The sequence below is a fragment of the Mesoplodon mirus genome, assembly GCF_964341445.2.
Source record: "Mesoplodon mirus genome assembly, chromosome: 13".
NCBI lineage: Eukaryota > Metazoa > Chordata > Mammalia > Artiodactyla > Ziphiidae > Mesoplodon > Mesoplodon mirus.
In genome coordinates, this window is record NC_138989.1 from 9,497,650 (window position 1) to 9,519,443 (window position 21,794).

At 46.8% G+C, this 21,794-nt stretch overlaps 1 protein-coding gene across 5 annotated transcripts in view; it reads left to right on the forward strand.

The window, feature by feature from the left end:
- CUX2 (cut like homeobox 2) overlaps window positions 1–21,794 on the forward strand; it is a gene marked incomplete at its 3' end in the record, with an annotated part of 263,117 nt that overhangs the window by 135,148 nt on the left and 106,175 nt on the right. For all 5 annotated transcript variants that reach the window (XM_082641208.1, XM_082641209.1, XM_082641210.1 and 2 more), the window contains exon 2: window positions 21,233–21,343. In XM_082641208.1, the coding sequence (XP_082497334.1) occupies window positions 21,233–21,343 (111 nt within the window). The remainder of the gene's footprint in view (window positions 1–21,232; window positions 21,344–21,794) is intronic.

Consider the following 21,794-nt stretch of genomic DNA (forward strand, 5'->3'; position numbering starts at 1 on the left):
AGCGCCCCTGGGTGCTGTGGCAGAACTGATCATAGGGAAGGAGGGACGGAGGAAGACCCGTGACTGACTACTGCAGTAGTCCAAGCAAGCAGTGATGGGGGCTTGGTGGCAGCAGAAATGGCAAGACATGGGCAGATTCAAGAGTATTTTGGATGGAAGGAAAATAGCCGATCCTCCCTCCTCCTGCCTCTCCCTCTCCCTCCCTCCCCTGCCGAACATCCATTCAGACCAGTGCACAGATTGTAAGGGTGCAGCTCCATGACTCGCCACAACTGAACCAGCACTGAGATCAAGAAACAGAACATCCCCAGCCATCCAGAAGCATCTCTTATACTCCTTCCATTGCCCTCCAGATGCAGCCACTCTCCTGACTTCTGATTTGCATGGGTTTGTTTTGTCTGTTTTCGTACCTTGTATAAATAGGATCATACGGTGTGTACTCTGCTGCATCTGGCTTCTTTTGCTCAACATTACTTTTATAAGATTTATCAATATTGTTTGCTGTTGAAGTTCATTCATGCTCCTGGCTGTAATGTAGTATTCCTTTGGGTGAATATCTTGCAGATTTATCGTTTCTACTGTTAATGGGCATTTGGGTAGTTTCCAGTTTGGGGCTGTTATGAATAGAGCTTCTATGAACACTGCAGACCAGTTCTTCTCAAACTTTAAGGTACTCATGAATCACCTCAAGCTCTTGTTACAGTACAGACCCCCAGTTCAGTAGGTCTGACGGGGCGGGGGCAGCGGAAGGTGTGGGGGGTCCTGAGTTTTTGCATCTATTGCAAGTTCTCAGGTGAAGCCAATGCTGCTGGTCCGTGACGATGCTTTGAATAGTGAGGCTCTATTTTGGTGAACATATTTCTCTGGGGTAGGTGCCCAGGAGTCGAATTGCTGATCATAGGGCAGCATATGTTTAACTTTAGTAGACACTGCCAAGTATTTTTCCCAGATATCAGTTGACACCCCACCAGTAGTCTGTGAGAGGTCCGGTGCCCCACATCCTTGCCGACACTTGGTACTATCTTTCATTTCAGCCATTCTGGTGGATATGTAGAAGTATCTCCTAGTTTAAATTTGCCTTTCCCTCATGACAGTGAGATTGAGCATCTTCTCATGTGCTCGTTGGTATTAGGATCTCCTCTTTGGGGAGAGGCTTGTTCAAGTCTCTTGCCCATTTTTCTGTTAGGTCATTTCTCCTTTTCTCAATGAGGTTTTAGGAGTTCTGGATTCTGGACACAATCCTTTATTAGGTAAATTGCACAAACCTTCTCCCACTCTGTGGCTTTGCCTATTCACTCGTATTTCACCTGTTCTTTTAAATTCAACAGTTATCGCTTAGAAATGCAGGGGATGAAGACAGAGATTCCCACTTGGCCCGTCATAGTCAACTTAGAGTGTCACAGGAAGGATCGTCCCTTGAGCTTCTTGTTCATTTACACACTCACACTCTTGTCACTGAGCTTCCTAGGTCAGGGGCTCTCCCCATGTTCATGGTGGACATTCCTCCACCACTGTCCCTCCCCACGACCCCAGCTGCTCAAGCCAGGGCGTCCACTTAACCCTGACGTTCCTTTGACATCTTTCCCCTGCTGATGTTTTTGACCACTAGATTAGTTCATCTTTCTTGGACATCCAGAGAGCTGCCTGGCATTATTAGCAGATCCACAGATCCCTTGTATCTTCACAAAGACACACCTCTGAGGGTGGTTGATCCCAGGCCCGCAGCCTGGCGGAGAGGAGGCAGTAGAGAGGGAGGCGAGCTGCCTGTGTCCATGTGCATCTCTGTGGGAGCCTGAATTAATTCTCCATCTGCTTCACTCCTGCACTCACAGCACCTCCACAGCCCAGCACCCCAGCTTTTAATCGAACACGTGGCTTGTGAGAGAATGCACGGTGGAATTTTCCAGAAGCTACAGGATGTGTGATTATGTCATCATTCTTACAGCTAATGGAGTGTGTGCCTATATATGCTTGTGCTTTAAAAATTTCTCAGTTTTAATTTTGAACACGGTAAATATCGATTGCTATAACCTATGTAGACAAAGCTCTTTGAGGGCCTCAGTCATTTTTAAGTGTCTACAAGGGTCCTGAGACAACAAAAGTTGGAGAGCTGCTGTGTTAAATGACAAAATGAATGAGTGAATAAATGAAGGAGGTGTGTGCTAAGGAGTTCGGACCCGGCTTACCGTTAAGGGATGGTGGTTGGAGTACAGCATCCTAGTGGCTGTGTGGAGAAGGGATTAGAGGGAGGGAAGAGATGCAGGAGTCCAGGAGAGAGGTGGGTATGGGATTACCCAGGCCCCTGACCGTTGCCTCCAAGTACGCTTTGACCCAGCACAAGCATCCCAGGCATAGCCAACAACTGACTGCTCCAAGGTGTTTTCTACAGTGGAACAATTTGAAATAATTAGAACTTTACAAAATGTCTTTAAACACTGTGGTAATGGGCATAAGAAAACACTCGTGAAGTGTAATCAGTTATTAGCAGCTGATCAATTATCTTCATGGATAGCTGTCGAGGGGGGAGAGGAGAAGCAATAAGAAGCCCCTTGATTAACTAATTTGAATATCTTTGGAGAACAAATTCCGAAATTTCTTTCTATTTTCTCTCTTGCTATTGTAACAGCGCACATCTGCTGGATAAAGACGGGATGCAAATGGTAATGAGCACTCTGCTGTGAACAGGCTCCTTGTTTGGGATCCTGGGAGGAAGGAACTGGAGGTGTGGGGGGCAGCGAGCCAGCCAGGCCTGGGGACCTCATGCTGGCTAGAGGGCGGTCAGCTCTGCCCCTCTCCTTAGGTTCTGGGGGCTGGGGGAGCTGACTCCAGGGGGCAGCGGGCACAGGCGGGTGGCACCCATCTGGGAAGCAGCACACATCCTCCTGAGGACCTTCTAGGGCCAGCTCGGCTGGGGCAGTCCCAGGATGGAGTGACCAGTGAGCAGAAACCTACATTCTGGAGGCCTCTGTCAGCCTCCCCAACCTCTCTGGGGGACAAACTTGTAAGAGGTGGGGGTAATGAACTGGAATGTTAAGGACCCCCTCATCTCCAGGGGTCTCGGATTCCACAGGATGTCATGGACATGTCATACCATTGGCCACCCAGCTTGCTTTAACCACGAGGAGATTGTAAGGCTCTGGAGCCAGACTCCTGGCTGGAATCCAGCCCTGCCACCGCAGCTGTGTGACCTTGGGCAAATGACTTAACCTCTCTGTACCTCGATGTGCTCCTCTGTAAAAAGGAAATAATAACAGCACCCGCCTCACAGTGTTGTTTTAGCACGGGGCCAGGCACGTCACAAGTGCACTGTAGATGTAAGCCATCGTTGTTATTATTATTCTCCTCATCCCTGGTAATTAACAGGCTAGACTGGAGTTTGCAAACTGGCAGGCCAGGGTCCAAATCCCCCAGTAAATCTGTTTTGTTTGGCACAGACTGCGTTGTTAAATTTTTTTCTGAATTTGTTGCCAACAATTAAAAATCAGGAGATTTTCAAATTAAAAATCTGGATTTGGGCTTTTCTGTAGAATCAAACCCTCCGACCCACTGAGCTCACCATCCTCTGTGGCACCAATCAGCCAGAGCTGAGTATAGCTGCCCCCTTTCTCTGGGACACTGGTTTCCCATTTGTTATGCCCCCCAGCCCTTCATTTCTTGGTATCACCCCAGCCCGCACCTGTAAGCCCTGTGAAGTCTGCTGGGAACAGGTCAGCCTCTTCACTGATGTAGGTGCTTGAAGCACATTGAATGAACGTGCATTCAGGTGAGTTTGACTTAATGGGGCAGGTCCATTTTGAGAAGACCCTCAACACCTAGTGGTCCTGCTACAGAGAGCACAGCAAACTCTACCCTTGGTGTGTCTGCCCTTTGGGTCCCCCCTTTCCATTTCCCCCCAATTCCTAAAGAAAGTCCTGTTCTCTACTGTTCCCCCTCTCCCCTCACCCCTTCTGTCCTTTCCTCTTCATCCCTCTACATGAGATGTTCTGGTGACCCCCACACAGGGAAATGCCCACCCTGAGCAGCCAGTCTGAGGCCTGAGGCACCAGAGGAAATCATATTCTGTCCCATGGTCTGTAGCTGCGGTCACTGGTCCACGTCCATCTCAATCAGACAAGACGTTTAGTTTAAAGCTGTTCAAAAAAAGCATCTGAGACCACCTTTAAAATTCCTCCCTCCTCCTGCCCAGCAACTTTTTTTCCCTCCCCTGACTGTTCCATCGCTTAAAACTGGCTTAACCAATTTGGGTTATTTTTAGAAAAATGCCTGGCATGTTGGCTGACAACCTGTATTCTAAGTTTCAACCTGATACAGAAAAGACAGAGTTTATAAACCCCTAGGGGAAAAAAAAGAAACACACAACACAGTGCTTTAGAATAGAAATCAAATAAAACTGACCATGGGTCCTGGCCGACGGAGTGTCAGGTGGCACAAGGAACGGGCACCAGCCAACAGCTTGAGGTTTCAAGGGCACAGCATGGAGTCTGTTCTTCTGAGCTCCCTCCAGCATCACTGGGAGAATTGGATGCAGTGTCCTGTGGACTGTGAGAGGCAGGACAGACAGACCCAGGTTTGAACCCTGGCTTCACCACGCTGTATCCTTAAGCCAGGGAAGTACCTTCTCTGAGCCCTCAGGTTTGCCATTTGTAATATGGGGATACTCATAACCTCTTCAGGTAAAATGCTGATCACAGAACCTGATACCCAGTGACTTGTCCATAAATGTTCCTTATTGTCATGATGGTGCAATGCAAAGATGAAGAGGGCTCTGAAAGGAAAGTTAGCATGAGCTTTATGATTTTACAAGGCAGCTGAACATAGCTTTCCCCACCTCCTGATTTCTTTTCACTTTTTTAAAAACAGCTTTATTGAGGTATAATTTATGTACAATAGAATTTACCTATTATACGTGTACCCAACTGTGATTTTTAGTATTTATGGAGCTGTGCAACTATCACCACAGTCCAAATTTAGAACATTTCCATCTCCCCAAACAGATCTTCCTGATTGCAGTCCTAGCCCCAGGACTTCATGAATCTACTTTCTATATCTATAGATTTGCCTTTTCTGGTCATTTCATATAAATGGGATCATACAGTATGTGGTCTTTGTGTTGACTTCTTTCATTTAGTATTATGTTTCTAAGGCTCACCCATGTTGTAACAGATACGAGTATTTTGCTCTTTTTATTGGTAAATAATATTCCATTGTATAGATGGACCACATTTTGCTTATCCATTCACCAGTTGACGGACATATAGATTGTTTCCTCTTTTTGGCTATTGTGAATAGTGCTTCTCTGAACATGCATGTACAAGTCTTTGTGTGAACATAAACTTTCAAGTCTCTTGGGTAGAGGAGTGGAATTGCTGGGTTGTAAAGCAAACTTATGTTTAACTTTTTAAGAAACTGCCAAACTGTCTTCCAAAGTGACTACCATTTTACATTCCCACCAGCAGTGTATGGGGGTTCCAACTGCTCCACATCCTCACCAGCATTTAGTCATGTCTTCTGGAGATTTGAGTATGCATTTTTGGTCCTGAGTTTCAGGAGTTTGGACTGGGAATTCTGGGAGCCGTTGGAGCTTGAAGAGATGAATGGCAGGTGGGGGCATGGACTCATGAGACAAAACCGCACATCTTAGATGTTCTAAAGTTAGTGCTGTCCAGTAGAACTTTCTATGATAATGTAAATGTTGTATATCTGAACTGTCCAGTATGGTAGCCCCTAGCACCTGCGGCTATTGAGCACTCGAAATATGGCTTGTGAGACTGAGGAACTGAATTTGTAATTGTATTTCATTTAAATTCATTTAGATGTACTAAATTTAAAGAACCTCACAAGGCAAGTGGCTACCACATTGGACAGTGCAGTACTTGGAAGTTCAAGATCACTGCTCAGTATGTTCTAGGTCCTCAGTGAACCTTTCCAAGGATTGATCACAGTTCAACTCTTTTATTCATACCTGGCTGGGATAAGCTAGGGCTTCAGGGCTGCATGTGTCCTGGAATATTGCACCTAGATAGTACATAGGGTCTCAGGACCGAGAGGGAAGCACCAGAAGTTGTGCTGTGGATTTAGGTCGAGGTATACTATAGGGTCAGGAGAAGAGCATGGATGGGCTCTGGAGCCAGGAGTGCCCAGGTTCAAATCCCAGCCCTGTCACTTACTGTGTCTGTGACCTAGGACAGGTGACCTGTCCTCTCTGAGCCTGTTTCCTCAACCAAAAAAAATGGAGTGGTAGCATGACCTTTGAAGGACTGTCTTGTAAGGCTCAGAGAAGAATAATCATAAACCCCCTAGCATGGTGTCTGCCTCTTAGTATGGGCAAAAAAGTATCTCCTTCCTTTATTGTTATCTTTATTGTTGTTATTCTGTCCAGTCCCCAGGGCTGTGTAAATGCCATGTAAACCCCGACTCCACACCTTCGTCCGTGAACGATAAGGTGCTAGACTGTCAGTACCACGCGGGCAGTGACCTTGTCTACTGCAGCCACTGCTAGATCTTCGGCGACTGGCACAGTGCCTGGCACAGAGTAGGCACTCAAATGCATGTTTGATGAATGAATGAAGCAGTGAATGCCATCCGCATGTTGATGAGCAGGATGTAAGCGACATGAGGTTTCCTGGAAAGAACAGCAGACACTCTCCTTTAGAAAGTGTGGTTTGAAAACAACATCGGGGTCAATGTCAGCAGTGACCTGTTCTGTGTGAGGACAGAGATGGCTTCCCTCTCCTTGAACAAGTGCTTCATCTCAACAGGAACATGCTGCAGCACGGGCTGGTCTGCAGTCTCCGGAGGTGGGTGTGGAACGGATGAGCACTGGCTGGGTCAGCCAGGCCAACCCACCTCCCACCACCTGCCCTGATCCAATCTGCCTGAAGGGACCCCACTGCTGCGGTTTACACAGTGAAAATACAGATTTAAAATGTGAATGAATTTTCATCCAAGTAATTCTCCCAGGCCCTAAAATATCAGGACGTGCTAACATGTCAGGCGTCAGTGCACCCTCCCAGGGGTGGTGGGAGAACACCCCAAATGGCCTTTGGGGGTGGGGGGAACACACTAGTTCCACCTCATTAATCCCGAATTTTCTCCCACTCTTGCTTTTCTCTTCTCTTTCCTCCTTATTCTCACTCTTTCTTTCCTGCCTCTAAGCCCCAAAGTAAGATATTTCCATTCTTAAGGAATTGTTATTTTTGTTTTATTTGTGCGAAGCATTTCTGGCTATCAAAGTCTCTTCATATTCATTATATTCATTTGATGTGCAGAGAAACTCAGTGAAGTGAATACTCATTCAAGAAATGTCTATTAAGCTTCCCTCTACACCAGGCATAGGCCCAGGTGCTGGAAATACAGAGAACAAAAGAGACACAAGTCCTGCCCTCCTGGAGCTTTTAGTTTTAGTTTGTCTTTGCAAATGCTGGTGAATGCTCTGTGAAAAAGGAGCAAGGAGGGGATGGATCTACTTTAGAGTTCGGGGTGAGGGCAGGGAGGACCCCACTAAGGAGGTGCCAGAGTTAGGGGGATGGGAAGGGATGACAGATAAAGGGAACTGCACAGGCAAATGCCCTGAGGGGTGGGAGAGATGCTGGCATGCTGGAGGATAGAAGCCATTGGAGGGGCTGGAGTGCATTGAGTTGAGGAGAGATGTCAGCCCACATAAAACTGGAACCTTGAGCAGTGGCCACACCCTGTAGACCCCATTGGGCGGGGGGCCTGGATTCCACTCTAAGCCCATGGCAAATAAATGATGGAAGAGTTTCAAGCCAGGGAGAGGCAAGAGCTGATTCACGTTTTGAACAGCACACTCCAGCAGCTGCCTGGAAATTGGACTGTAGCAGGTAAGGGCGGGAGCTGGGAGGGAAGGAAAGAGGCCCCGGAAATAGTCCAGGCAAATAGTCCAGGCGAGGGACGATGGCAGCTTGGACGAAGGCGGCGGCAGGGGCGGTTATTATTTCTGAACAGTTAGAGATATTGAAGAGTGAGACGTGCCTGAGATTCATTTAGTATTATTATCCTCATGCTACAGGTGGGGAAACTGAGGCCCAGAGAAGTTCAGTGACATGACCAGATCAGAGCTAGCAAGTGTAACAGGGAAGATTTGAACCCATGGCTGCAGAGCTGCTACCATCCCAGTGATCTGCACTGTTCCTCAGTACTTCTTCTAGGTAGCTCAGCTTGGTGTCCAACCCCCATCTCTAGCTGAGATGATGCTCACAAGCATCATACCCATTTTGCAGATCAGGAAATTGAGGCTCAGGCATTAGGATCTCCCAGCTAGAGAGCGGCAGGATCAGGATTCAAACCCAGCCCGCATTCCTAAGTCTTCATCTAGGCCCAGTGCTGGGAATATGAGTATCCTGTGTCCTGGGCCTCTTTAGGCCCTGGAGAAAGAAAGTCCCTGGTCTAGGATAGGCCAGTCTATCATTCTCGAGTTTTCTCTTAGTCAATAAGTACAGTAAAAATTCAATTCTGTACAGACTGTCTGTGTGTCTGTAGATAGGGGGAAATTCTGTTATGCCTCCAAATACAGAGATGAAAGTCTCCCTGGGTCTGGGGAGAGAGCATTTGGAGAGAAAGGTCTCATCTGTGTTGTTTTGGGACATGGCCTTTTGTGATTTGGGGGAGAGGAAAGGACACCCGCTTCTTAAAAAATTTTTTTTATAATTTATTTTTTTATTTTTGACTGCCTTGGGTCTTCGGTGCAGTGCGCGGGCTTCTCAATGTGGTGGCTTCTCTTGTGGAGCACGGGCTCTAGGCGCGGGCTTCAGTAGTTGTGGCGCACAGGCTCAGTAGTTGTGGCTCATGGGCTCTAGAGCGCAGGCTCAGTAGTTGTGGCTCACAGGCTTAGTTGCTGCACGGCATGTGGGATCTTCCTGGACCAGGACTCGAACCCATGTCCCCTGCATTGGTAGGTGGATTCTCAACCACTGGACCACCAGCAAAGTCCCCCTTTTGCAGAAAGGATTAGTGTCTTGTCCCTGAACTTTCCTGGTTGGGTCAGTGCCTGGCCATGTAGCATTCCTGTCCATCACTTTATTTACTGTGCCAAGAAGGCAGTCGGGGGTCCTGGGTGCAGTTTCAGGTAATTAAAGTTGGCTCCATGAGAACTTCACATTATGTGGATGATAAACATTTTAATAAAATATAGGTAGATAAAAAGGGATGTTGATTCAAAAATAAAATGTAGTCTTTCCTCTTCCTCTCCCTCCTCCCTTCCCTCCCTTTCACTGGAAGTGGAAGAATTGTATATCAAGGACCTTATGCAGCTTGATGTGAAATAAGACCCACACCCTGGATGGGAAGCAGCCAATTAGACTTTTTATCAAGGTGTTGGGGACACACTGGGACAAGGGACTCAGTCATGGGGTTGTCTGATTAGTAGCAGGCTCATAGGGACCCTCAGGTGACCCTGCCTGGCCATCCCCCATTCAATCTGGGACTCCCTCCTGGAGATGGCGTCACTCAAGCAAGTGCCTTCTAACCCTAAAAAGAATAGTCGCGGCATGTGAGTCGCAGCCAAATTAGGACTGGCTTTAAAGGAGTACCCCTGCAGGTTAGGAACAACAGCAGAAATGGGGGGCATTTAGTTTGAACTCTGGCTCCCTTTTCCTCCTTGTCACCCCTACAAAATATTTTTCTTTAAAAAATATTTGTCTTCATACTTATAAACTAGACTCCCCAGAGCATTTATTAAACACTAATTCCTCTCATTTGTTTAGGGAGAAATTGTATCTACAAATTTCTTTAGGTCCTCTCAGTACCCCCTCAGACATCCTGGGCCTCACTTAACCAATAAAACAGTGGGCAGTGGGAGGTCTGTCACTTGCCAAAGTCAACAGCAAATTAGGGGACAAGCGATGGAGGGCCCAAGGACTCCTGGTGTGAAGCCCTCCTTAGTGCGCCCAGCTGCCCCTCACTTGAGGGCCTTCTCTCCCCATCTTGCCCTCAGCCTCCTCTGGCCGATCCTCCCAGTTGCCAAATGGCATTAATTCCTTTCCATTGGGCCCCTAAAATCCATCACCTCTCTCTTCTGCCTGTTGCCCTCACCTTGCTGCCCGTGAGGCTTCCCAGAGCTGCCTGAAGCAAGTGCCCCTCTTCTGCTCAACGGTTCTCTGTGGCTCCCAGCTCCTTCTTGCCTTGGCCTCATGGCTTTCCAACCCCAATCCCCATGAGTCCCTAATACGCATCTAGGTGGTCAGCCACTCCCCAGCACAGCCCGGGTTTTCCACCCTCCACGCCCTTGCCCATGGGTCCTTCCTCCTCCAATGCCTTCCCCCAGGTGCCCGGTGCCCATATTCTTTTGTTAGCTGCAGCTCTCTCCCTGTGCGCTTTCCCCAGGACACCACATGAGCACTTGTGTGACCATTGTCTCCCAACACTGAGGTCCACGATGCTCCTAGACCCCTACCTAACACCGAGCAGGCGCTTCCTTCCCCACCTGGATTGTGTGTCTTAGCCCCGTACACCAGTAAATTTTTCCACAGCTTTCTGAGGTTTCCACAGAGCTTCTTGCAACACCTAGTCTCCTCCCCCACCTTAAAAAAGAGGCTACTCAGAGAAATGAATTTGAAAAAGATGTTAAAATGGCACAGACTTCAGCGTTGGTGCCATGGTTTGGAGAAGAGGAGATGAGGATTCAAGGCCCTGCTCTGCTTTTGCCCGTTATCTTGGGTGAGTGATATCATCTCTCTCAGACTGGATTTCCCCATCTGCAGAAGGGGTTAGGAGAGGAGCTGAGCCAAGGCATGAAAAGTTGACACCACGTAGCAAGCCCTTAGCTCCTGTGATATGATGAGTTACCACCACTGTGGCCCCTAGCAAGTGCCTGGCACAGAGTAGGTGCCCAGTAAACACTGAAATGGGTGAACGAGTGATTCCTTGATGTGACCCGCTCCCCCTTTTTTAACAGAGGAGAGGGAAGAGCACAGAGAGGAGCTGCCCAGCCAGCTCACCCAGCTGGACCAGATGTATTAGCCCTACAAGGGGGTACGTGGGGTCCCTGGCCCCTCACCTGACACCCACCAGAGTGGGGGCAGGGCTCTCTATTTTCCTGGTGCCTCAAGGTTTTACATCTGAGAACTCCGGAATATAAAGCAGCAATCAAGGGCAGGAGGAAGTGATCAGATGTGGCTCCTGGGTTCGTGGCGAGATAATTAGGTGTTTGATTGGCATCCTCTCTCAAGGACAGCCACCTCCAGGTCCCATCTTCAGCAGGAACTGGCTTGTTTTCCTAGCTGATGCTTGGTGGGGGAGGGCCTTGGACACGGAGGTGCAAGTGTGTGTTGGGGGGGAGGTTTGGTGCCAGGATTGGCCAGTACGTCTTTCATTTGTTCCTTTAGTCATAGATTCATTCAATCAACAAGTGTTAAGCACCTACTCTGTACCAAGCATCAGGGATACAGCAGTGGCCCAAAGAAACAAAGCCCGTATCCTTCTGGAGCTGACATTCAAGGAGGGTGGCTAGTGGAAATGGACAATAAATAAATAGAGCACTAACCACCTATATGTGTTGATGACAAGTGCCATTTAGAGAAATAAGCAGAGAGAGAAGAATGGGTGCGGTAAGGAGGAGGTGCTTGCTATTTTAAATAGGATGGTTGGACAGGCTTTTGTGCGAAGGCAGTGTAAGAGCTGAGACCTGGAGGAGGAAAGGAAAAGACCCATGTGGAATAAAAACAGAAACAAAAACAAAAACCCAGCATTTCAGGCAGAGGGAATAGCCAATACAAAGGCCCTGTGGTAGGAATGTCCTTGATGTGTTCAAGAGCCAGCAAAGATCCTGTGTGGCTGGAGGAGAGTGAGTGAGGAGGGGGTAGAAGGATGTGCGGACAGAAATAAGTCACGTGGGACTTTGACATCGAGGTGAGCACTTTGGCCTTGATGCAGAGTCAGGTGGGAGCTGTGGAAGGGTTTTGAGTAGAGGAGGGACAGGGTGTGACTTGGGGTTAACAGTAGCCCGGTGGCTGCCGGGTGGGGAAGGGACTGTAGGAGCGTGAGGGCAGCAGTGCGGAGACCAGTGAGGAGGCTCCTGTGGTCACCCAGGGGGCAGCAGTAGAGAGGATGAGAAATGGTTGGATCAAAGCTGACAGGATTCGCTGATGAAAGACATGTCCCCACAGCAACCCTGGGCCTCAGCCTAGTACCAGGGCAGGGAAGGTTGCTGCCCTCTCGGGGCTCAGGGCTGGCAGTGGTCCCACCTCTAGCGCCAACCCTGGCCCCTGAGCACCCAAGCACCTCCTGCACCCTGGACCCCCTGCCAGCCACAGGCCTCTCATCCTGCCTGCACCCCTAAGAGAGAAGGCGTGCCATGGCTTCATGTTACAGCAGTAAATCCTAGATGCAGAGAGGTCAAGGGTCTGCCCAGACTCACAGAGCCAGTAACTAAGAACGTCTAGACTCAAACCCGCTCTGCCTGCCAAATGTGGGCTCTTGGCCTGCCTCCAGCTAAAAGCAAATTGCCGCTGGATTTTCTGGAAGCCACAACTTTGGGAGCTGCTAGGAAGGCCTTGTGGACCACAATTTTAATTGTCTATGCGCCCTCCATGACCAAGCACTTTGTGAGGGCAGGACTTGGGTCTGACTTGTTCTGGGCAACATTGTAGGCAGTTAAATTATAGTTGAGTAAATGAGTGAGTGACTGGATGGATGGATGGATGGATGGACAGATGGACAAAGAGATGGACAAACAGACTGATACGGCCCAGCCATGCCCCTGATCTTCAGGCCACTTGAGTCCTTGTCTGGGACAAACAGGTAAGGGAAAGGTAGCCCCATGAGCATCCGGAGGAAAGAATGCAGAAGAAAGTGTGACCTTGGCAAGTGGCTTTGTTTCTCTGCAGATACCCTGTGTAAAATGGCACCTGCATCATAGGACCATTCATTTGCTCCCTCAGCAGATGATTCTAGAGAATCCACTGCATGCCAAACACTGTTGGGAAAATAAAATGAACTTTTGTATGCCAGTTAACATGGACCTAGTAAGCCCTCTATGGGACAATTATTATATTATTGTTATCACTGCACTGGGAGTCTGCTAAGAAGTTGTTGGCAGCCTCGCCCACACACCCAGGCCTCACGGTTTGGACACAGTCCTCCCAACGGGCTCTGTGACCCAAGTGTGAAGTATCACCCTGGCCCAGATGATGGAATTCAATAAAGCCAGCTTGACTGAGAACTGTTTCTCATAGGCACCACCCCTTGCCGGGGCCCTCGGATAATTTGCCCTACATCTTGGCATCTGAAATTTACATATGGTGCCGGGAGTGATGGATGGCTCTGGTAACCCGGTCTGTCTCTTAGCCAAGGCTCAGTTATCCATCTCAGCGGGCTGCAGAGCCATCCGTCTTGTCTCCTTGGTCATGGCAGGCCAGCATGTGCCCTTCGTCCCAGGTCATCTCCCAGCCCCCTCCTAGAGCCAGCCTCTGAGGCCACTCTGAAGACGACACTCCCATCATGGTCCACTGCATCCCCAGAAACCCTCCTCCTCGGTGTTTGCCTGGGACTCTGATGGCAAAGCCCTGAAATGGCTCCATAGACCTGAGGTACAGAATGGGTTGTTTGGCCCCCCCAAACAGCAAGAGGGCCCCATCTTGCTCCTGCCACAAAGGACCCGTCATGCTTATATCTACTAACAGTCATTCATTCACAAGTGTTTTTTGAGTGACTTTATGCATCTGGCATTTAGCTAGAACCTGTGGCTACAGCTGTAAGCAAGACAGGCACAGTCCCCACCCATGAGGGACTGACATTCCATTGGAGGGAATATGAGCAATGAAGATCCTAGACACTGTGCCAAGCACTTTACCTACTTACAGTCTGGTTCTCAAGGGTTTTCTCAGTAACACTTTGGGCACAAATTTTTATCCTCATTTTACAGACACAGAAACTAATGTTGAATATCTTGTCCAAGGTCACACTGCTAGTGAGGGGTAAGAGCCAGAATTTTGACACAGGTCTGTGATCCCTGAACATGGTCATTGTTCCCCAGACAATTCAGGCTCTTTCAGGGTTTCTGACACGTAGCACTTATTCATTCATTTATTTGACCAACAAACATTTCTAAAGTGCCTACTATGTAACAGGAACTGTTCTAGGCACTGAGCATAAGGAGGAAAGGACCAAAATCTCTGTCTTGCTATCATGGAGTTTTCATTCTAGTAAATAAAATATATAGTGTGTTTGATAGTGATACATGTTAAGAAGAAAACTAAAGGCAGGAACAGAGAGGCCAGTTAGGGGGTTATCACAATAATCCCATTTCCTCTGAGTGGGATGCTTAGCTTTCTTAACCAACTCATCCCCTTACCCCAGGTCAAACATTCCCACCTTGGTGACTCTTTACCCCAGTCACAGCACGTCACCTTGCTCTCTGTGTTCCCATGATACTTTATTCATACTTTTCATGTTGTACTTCGGCACACAGTGTTGGAATTGGCCTGTGTGTCTCCTCCACTGCACTGTGAACTCCTCAAGGACAGGGGCTATGTTGGTTAGTTTCTGTGTACCAGTACCTAACACTGTAACTAGCACAGATTTGGGGCTCAGTAGTTAGTTGGATGGATGATTAGATGGGGATGGGTGGATGGGTGATTAGACGGATGGATGGATGGGTGATTAGACGGATGGATGGATGGATGGATGATGGATTGATGACTGGTTGAGTGTGAGTGATTGGATAGATGGATGTTGGATGATCAGTTGGATGAATAGATGAATGGATGATCAGTTGGAAGATAGATGATCTGTTAGGTAAATGGATGGATGGATGAGTGGATAAATGGATGGTTGGTTGGGTGATTGGATGGATGTTGGATAAAGGGCTTCCAGCCTGGGTAACTTACTAGGTACTGGCAACCCCTGCCCAAGTTGGGAACCACACAGTGATTTAATTAGTAGAAGTAGGTAAAACTCTTATCTCTCCCTTACCCCATCAGTTTCCATACCCATGCAAAGGCAATTCAGGGCATATGTTAGGGTTTCACTCTTCTCCAAGTCTGCTCTGGAGGTGATGTCTTAATGCGATGGCCTTTGTCCCTTTTACCAGAATTATTTATGCCCTAACTTGTCTTATTTGGTGTCTGAGCTCTTGGAGGATGTAGACTGTATCTGATTCCCCTTATCTAATGCCTAGCACACTGGAGATCATGGATGGATGGATGGGTGGATAGACGGGTGGATGGGTAGATGGAAGGCTGAATGTACAACATCTCTAGTTGCATCTCCCTGCAGTAAAGAGAAAGCAGACTTCCAGGTTTGTGTTGGGGGGAGTTGGTGACTGTATTGAAAGTCATAATCACTGGTCATCCTTGTTTTCCAGACCTGGCCTGGAATCTCAACTGCCACTTCATCCATATATCCTTACAGGAGATAATATACATAAAGTGCTTAGCACATTCCATAAATACTAGCATATGTGTGTGTGTGTGTGTGTGTGTGTGTGTGTGGCATAAATGTTAGCCATGAGCTATTGTTTTCTATAAGGAATGTCTGTGTAAGGTTTCATTTGGCAAAAAAGTTCTAGGCCTTTGAAAAGACAACATCTGGTGGCAAATATCAGAAAGGGATAACAGGGGCACAAAGGAGATGCCCAGACTTGGAGGGGAGGGTTCAGGAATCCTTCCTGGAAGAGGGGACATTTAAGCCGAGGCACAAAGGATGAGTAAGCTCAGCTGCAAAGACAGAATGAGATCATCTGAGCTGAAGGAATGAAGTCTGTTGCGCCATGGAGTTGGGAGACCCTGTTGCCTTTGGATTCCTACAAGGCAGGAAGGTTGGTTTGGAAGGAAACAAAGAGATGGGAAGATGGGAAGGACTGGCAGGGGCCCAGTGACACCTAGGTAGGAAGTATGGCGATTGTCCTAGAGCAGTGGAGAGCCAGAGGTGGGTTTTGAGCAGAGAAGGGACATGTTGAGGAAGAGTTTCTTTCCTTTCATGAAACCCCTTCAAAATATGGGAACACCTGAGGTCCTTGCTGCCTTAACCCCTAATCCCCAGCAATCACTGCATCATTTTCAGAAGGTCTCTTCTCAGAGGTGGTATTAGGGGATGTGTCTGAGTGTGAGGGTGTCTTTGGAGCTGAGAAGAGTGTGAGCACATGCTGGGGGAATTGACATGCATATGCACAATTCAGATGTGTATTTCCCCTGTAAGAACATAGCAGCTAGCTCAAAGTTTTGTACATCATTGACACTTCAGGTCAAGATCATGTGTTAAATTTCTTTCAAAACTAAGTATTCTTCTACGATTCCCAATCCTTCCTGGTTGAGGAAACACAGTTGAACTGAGAATGTTCAACTTGCTCTCCCCATAGATAACCAACAGTCTTCCTCCCCCACCCAAGAGCTACCTTCCCTCTGAGGAAATACAGCCTCTTAACCAGATGTGTGGCTTGGGCAGGTCGCCTAAGCTGTTTTTGCCTTAGTTTCCGCATCTCTAAAATGGGAGACTCAGATTCAGTTAGTGTTAGCTAAAGTATGGGACATACATACCCCCACTGTTAGGACGTGAGATGACTGTAAGTAGACCTGACATTAGAAGGGATTGACCTGTGTCAGGAGGCTCAGTTATCCCTTCTCAGTGGTCATTCATTCCTTCTCATTGGAACAGGAAGAAAGTCTCTACCTTTAACACCTCTCCAGCACTTGCCAGTCTCCTTTTATAACAAAGACAAACAGCAATGCTTTGTTTTCATTGTACTTTTATTTTAAAGACTACCTTCTGTTTATGGCATAGTGTCCTCTAGTGATAAAAAGAATTTCCTTTTCCAATGTACTTATTTAGGTTAAAAAGAGAAGGGGTTGTTATGTAAAGGTCAAGAACAGGCAAAATTTATCTAGATGCTAGGGTCAGAATGATAGTTACCTTTAAGGGGGTACTAACTAGGAGAGGGCACAATGGAAACTTCCAAGGTGCTAGGAGTATGAATATTCTGTGTATCTACCTGGGCAATGGTTATAAGGGTGTAAAACTTTGAGCTTAAAATTGAACTTAAGTGCTTCCCTGGTGGCGCAGTGGTTGAGAGTCCGCCTGCCGATGCAGGGGACACAGGTTCGTGCCCTGGTCCGGGAAGATCCCACATGCCGCAGAGCGGCTGGGCCCGTGAGCCATGGCCGCTGAGCCTGCGCGTCCGGAGCCTGTGCTCCGCAACGGGAGAGGCCACAACAGTGAGAGGCCCGCGTACCGCAAAAAAAAAAAAAAGAGAGAGAAAAAAAAAATTGAACTTAAAATTATACAAAAAGAAAGAAGAGTCAGTCTGAAGATAAATATCATGGAAATAGTAATTCATGTGGAATATCAGTATGGCAAAGTGCATGCAGAGGGGTAGTATGAATGGTTGAAGTTCGGACAGTGATGGACTGGACAACCTTGAAAGTTCCTTCTGGCTCATATGTTCTGAGACTGTGAGTGCCTTGGAAGTTCCAAGGTTGCCCAGCAAGCTGATGGCAGACACTCTCAGAGCTAGGGCCACTCCCCGGGCAGTGGGCATTTCCCGTGGGCAAGCAGTGGGGCTGTAGGTCCCATCAGAAGAGCCCTTCTTCCCTGCCCCAGCCTCTTCCTGCTGCTCCTAGCCCTGGCTGCAGCTCAGTCCCAGCTTCCTTTCTCTCTGCACGCTGGCCCGAGCCTCAGCTGCATCTATCATCTGCTTCAAGCTCATTAAAATTATTTCTTTTTTAGTTGCAAATGGGCTGTTTATGATGATCATTATTTGAATGGTCTGTGCTGGGCTCCGGGCTGTCTGTCTGCTGCTGATGGCCAGTTAATCAGATGAGTCTTCTCCCTGCCTGGGCCTGGCCCAAAGTCTGGGGCTGCGTTATTCATGGCTCCCCTAGGGCTGGGGGCTGGGGGCCAGGTGGGAGAGGATCCCAAGTTCTGCTTGATCATCAAAGAGGCCCTGCTAGCTGTGTATGTGCATGGGGGTTCAGACACTTATTTCTAAAACTCAGCTTCAGACTGGTGCTGGTTTATGTTTATGAGAGTTTTTTATATTCCTTCAAAATAAATACAGTGCTGTGAGCTTTTTTATTTTAAATGTGTTTATTTTAAAAGACATGTCAATTCTGTCATTGGCTGTCTTGCTCTGTTAATGTTCAAATAGCCTATCTTTTAGGGTGAGAGGGAGTGGTTTTTAATGTCTTTGCCTGATAGAGTAAAACTTGTCAGTACTCTGTCATCCTTTTATTGGGGGGTGGGGGTGTGAGATTTTTACTGACCTGTGAAATCCAGAACTCTTAGAATCACTGATCTAGTGCGGTGTTCTTTGAGCTCTCAGCTTATCTAAATTAGTATCAGCCAACATTTCTTGAACACTTAGTACTGTGCTTGATGCTTTACACATTTATAACATTTAAAACAAGCTCCCTGAACATCCCCCAGCTAGTGGGGAAGTAGAGCAGGAACTCGGTGAAGAGCAGGGCATTACAATTTTGCCTTTATAATCCACCAAGGAGATAATTCACAGCTGAATTATTGGGACTGTAATTTGTTTCTTAGCCCCTGCTTGAATTACCTTACAAACATATTAATGTGCTCGTCACATGAGATGATGTATATGAGGAGCTTAGCATGGTGCCTGGTACATGTAAGCACAATAAATGGTAGTTATGGTTATTTACTATTACTGTTGTTGATGTTGTTAGTGTACTAACCATAGAAATGTGGCAAGAATTCGGAGTTGAAGGATGAGCATAGATGTAAGGCAAAGGTGAGAAGAACACGGACATCAGTCATGATGTCCATCGTCTGCTTCTCTAGGGATGAACAGGAAAGACACCAAGAGCTGGGCTTCTGTGGGGCTGGGGTTGGAAGCCTGCTGATGTTCCCCATCTGGTCTCGCCTGTGCTCTGTCTACAGTGTGGATGCAGCAGCCCACCAGCAGCCTGGGAGGTTAGGGTGGAGGGAGCCAGTGCAGTCGCATGGCATCGTTGTCTGGTACAGCACATCAGACAGTTGGACTTAACCTGCTCTGAGATTTCCTTTTGGAACTTGGGTTTGATGTTTTAAATAAGGAGTCAAAGTTCAGCCCCCACCAGGTTGCTGGGATGCTGGGAGAGGCAGTATCCCAGAGATAAGAACATTGTGTCAGATATATGATCATTCAAAACCGTGTGATGTTAACCCAAGTCCCAGTTCTGTTTGTCCTGTAGCCATGTAAAAATCCCCTCTTTATCTTCAAGACGGATGAGAAAAACTAAGAAAAACTGTGAGCACTCTGCCACAACTCAAATTGACAATGACACTCCAGTTACTCCTCTCCTGCCAAGTGAGGGTCTGTCCACCTGGCTGCCCCACATAGTTGGTTTTTGTCTGCCTTTGGTCAGTCCCATTGCTGCTAACACAGATCTCCCTAGTTACTCGATATTTTGGTCATGGTCAATTGTGGTTTCTTTATTGGAAACTACAATTATTTTTAAATGATGATAAACCAGAAGTCTCCTTATTTTCTCTGTCACCTTGGCAGACTGTCAGAAATTGTTTCTGTTTCTCTCTCTTCTCTCCCATGACACCTTGTTCCTTACCTGGCTCAAAAATTCAATGGGACGTTTGGACTGGAAGCCCCTGCACCTTGGAGTTGGTACACCCAGTGCTGTGGCATAGAATTGATATCAGCACCTTGGAGAGCACCACATTTCCAAGTCTCTTGCCTCTCTATTTTAATGGCTACTTTCTTGCCTCGATTTTCCTCCCTTCTAGTCTTATGATTCTCCAAAGAGGTTAGACATTTCTCAAGAAATAGAAATTCCTTCCCCGATTCTCCCAAAGGCTCCATAGGCAGAGACACTTATCCTGGGTTTGGGGTATGCGCTCCAGCCTTCGATGGGTGCAAGGTTTATGGTGCTATGGTGAACTGCTATTGAGCAGATTTACCGACTCTCAGACATGATATAAGACGATTACCATGCATTTCGTCTCTTAGAGGGAAAAGGATTTGCAGCGGGTTAATAGTACTTTTATTTCATTATCTAATAGTAAAAGTGTTTCATTGTGTGTGCAAGATGAATACGTATTAGCGATGACAAATGAGGTCTTTCAACACGGTGCCGGGCCTCATCATACATATGTTAGATTAAAGGGTTCACCCTAGAAATACACTCTTGCATCTGCTTGTGTGTTTTTAATAAATCTGATTGCAGAAATTTATTGCATCACCGGATTTAGGAAATTATGGGGCTTGATTGCTGCAGATATAATCGGGTGATATATACAGAAATGCTCCTCTAGTTATCGTCCAGAAAAAAGCCCATCTCGGGATGGTGCAAGAAAGCAGCAGACCACATAAACAGAGCATTTCTTGAATTATGCAAATGAAATCCATGACAACTCATGGTGAATTATTCTCCTCTCGTGAAACCGCCACTGTTAAAGTGAAGAAAGCTGCAAGAGGGGTGATCAAATATACATGTACAACCAGCAGACATTGTCTGTCATGTGTGAGCTGGAGCGTCCCCCACTTCCATCTCTCACTCTCTTTTTTTCCTTCCTTGGTTCATCCTGTAAAAACCTGGTCTGAAACCTTCATTGCACATAAGCAGGCAAGGCTGCTTCCAATCCTTTTCTTCTGAATCCAGGAGTCTTCAATGAAATATTTCTTATACTTGAAGTGAACCTTAGATAATTTACTGCAGGATACACAAAAGGTCATCTTGCTTCTTATTGGCACCTTCATTTTTCCAAAATCTACAGAAATTAAAAAGCCATCTATATCTTAAAAGGCGTATTTATGAACCCTTAAGTGTAAGTCATAGTTGGAACAGTTCCCACCTCTGATATATGAAAGCTGTCGACAGCACTTTCTTACACTATAATATGCCCATACAATATGCCGCACTTTACTATTTTGACACCGTTTGGAGATGTTTTCTACAGTTACTGACAAGCTTATGCCATCACTCCCTTGGAAATTTAAGAGGTGGGGCAGAGGCGTAGGGGAGAAATGAAAAAAAACAACTCCACCCAACTTTATGGGAGATTATTGATCTGGCCTGACTTCTGACAAGCAAAAAAAGCTGTCCTGGATCTTTTTCGGTTGCATCCCCAGTTTCGTAAATTATTCATTTGTGCCAGGAGTCAATATCCTGTCTTTTCTCAGCTTTTTTGTAAGTTAAGGAAACTTGTTTGGAATGCTGTTTTGTACGATGATTAAAAAGGAAAAGGAGGAAAAAAATCTTTTTCTTTTCTCTCTCCCTCTCTCTCTTTTTTTTTTCTTTTTTTTTTTTTTTTTTTATTGTTCCAGAAGGAGCTTAATTCCGTCGCTTCCGAGCTGTCTGCACGGCAGGAGGAGAGTGAACATTCTCATAAACATTTAATTGAACTCCGCCGGGAATTTAAGAAAAATGTACCTGAGGTACAGTATAGTTGCTATTATAGAATTAACTCAGTAGGAATGCAGATTTTTCTCTGTTCAAACTGTATTTTGAAAACTATAGACATAAGTGACTAACAAGAAAAGAAGCTAATTAGCCACGAAGAAAAAATACAACCCTCAACCTTTCCGTGTTTCTCAGTATAGCGGTGCTCACTGGTGCTGTCTAGAATAAGAGCAGGACGCTTCTCCATGGAGGTCATTGTTTTTGAGGGCTCTATACAACATCCATTTTCCCCTCACATTAATGTCTAAGTCAAATGCTTGGCCTTGACGGCAAAGACAATTTGTCTAGAGTTCCTGATTTTATTCTGCTTTCCCATTGGCGTCCGGGAGATGATGGCTGTAGACTGTCTCACCCTCTCTGGTCCTTCCCTTGATCTCCATGTCTGAAACTGTCTCCCCCGCCTGCCCATAAATGTGCCTCATTCTC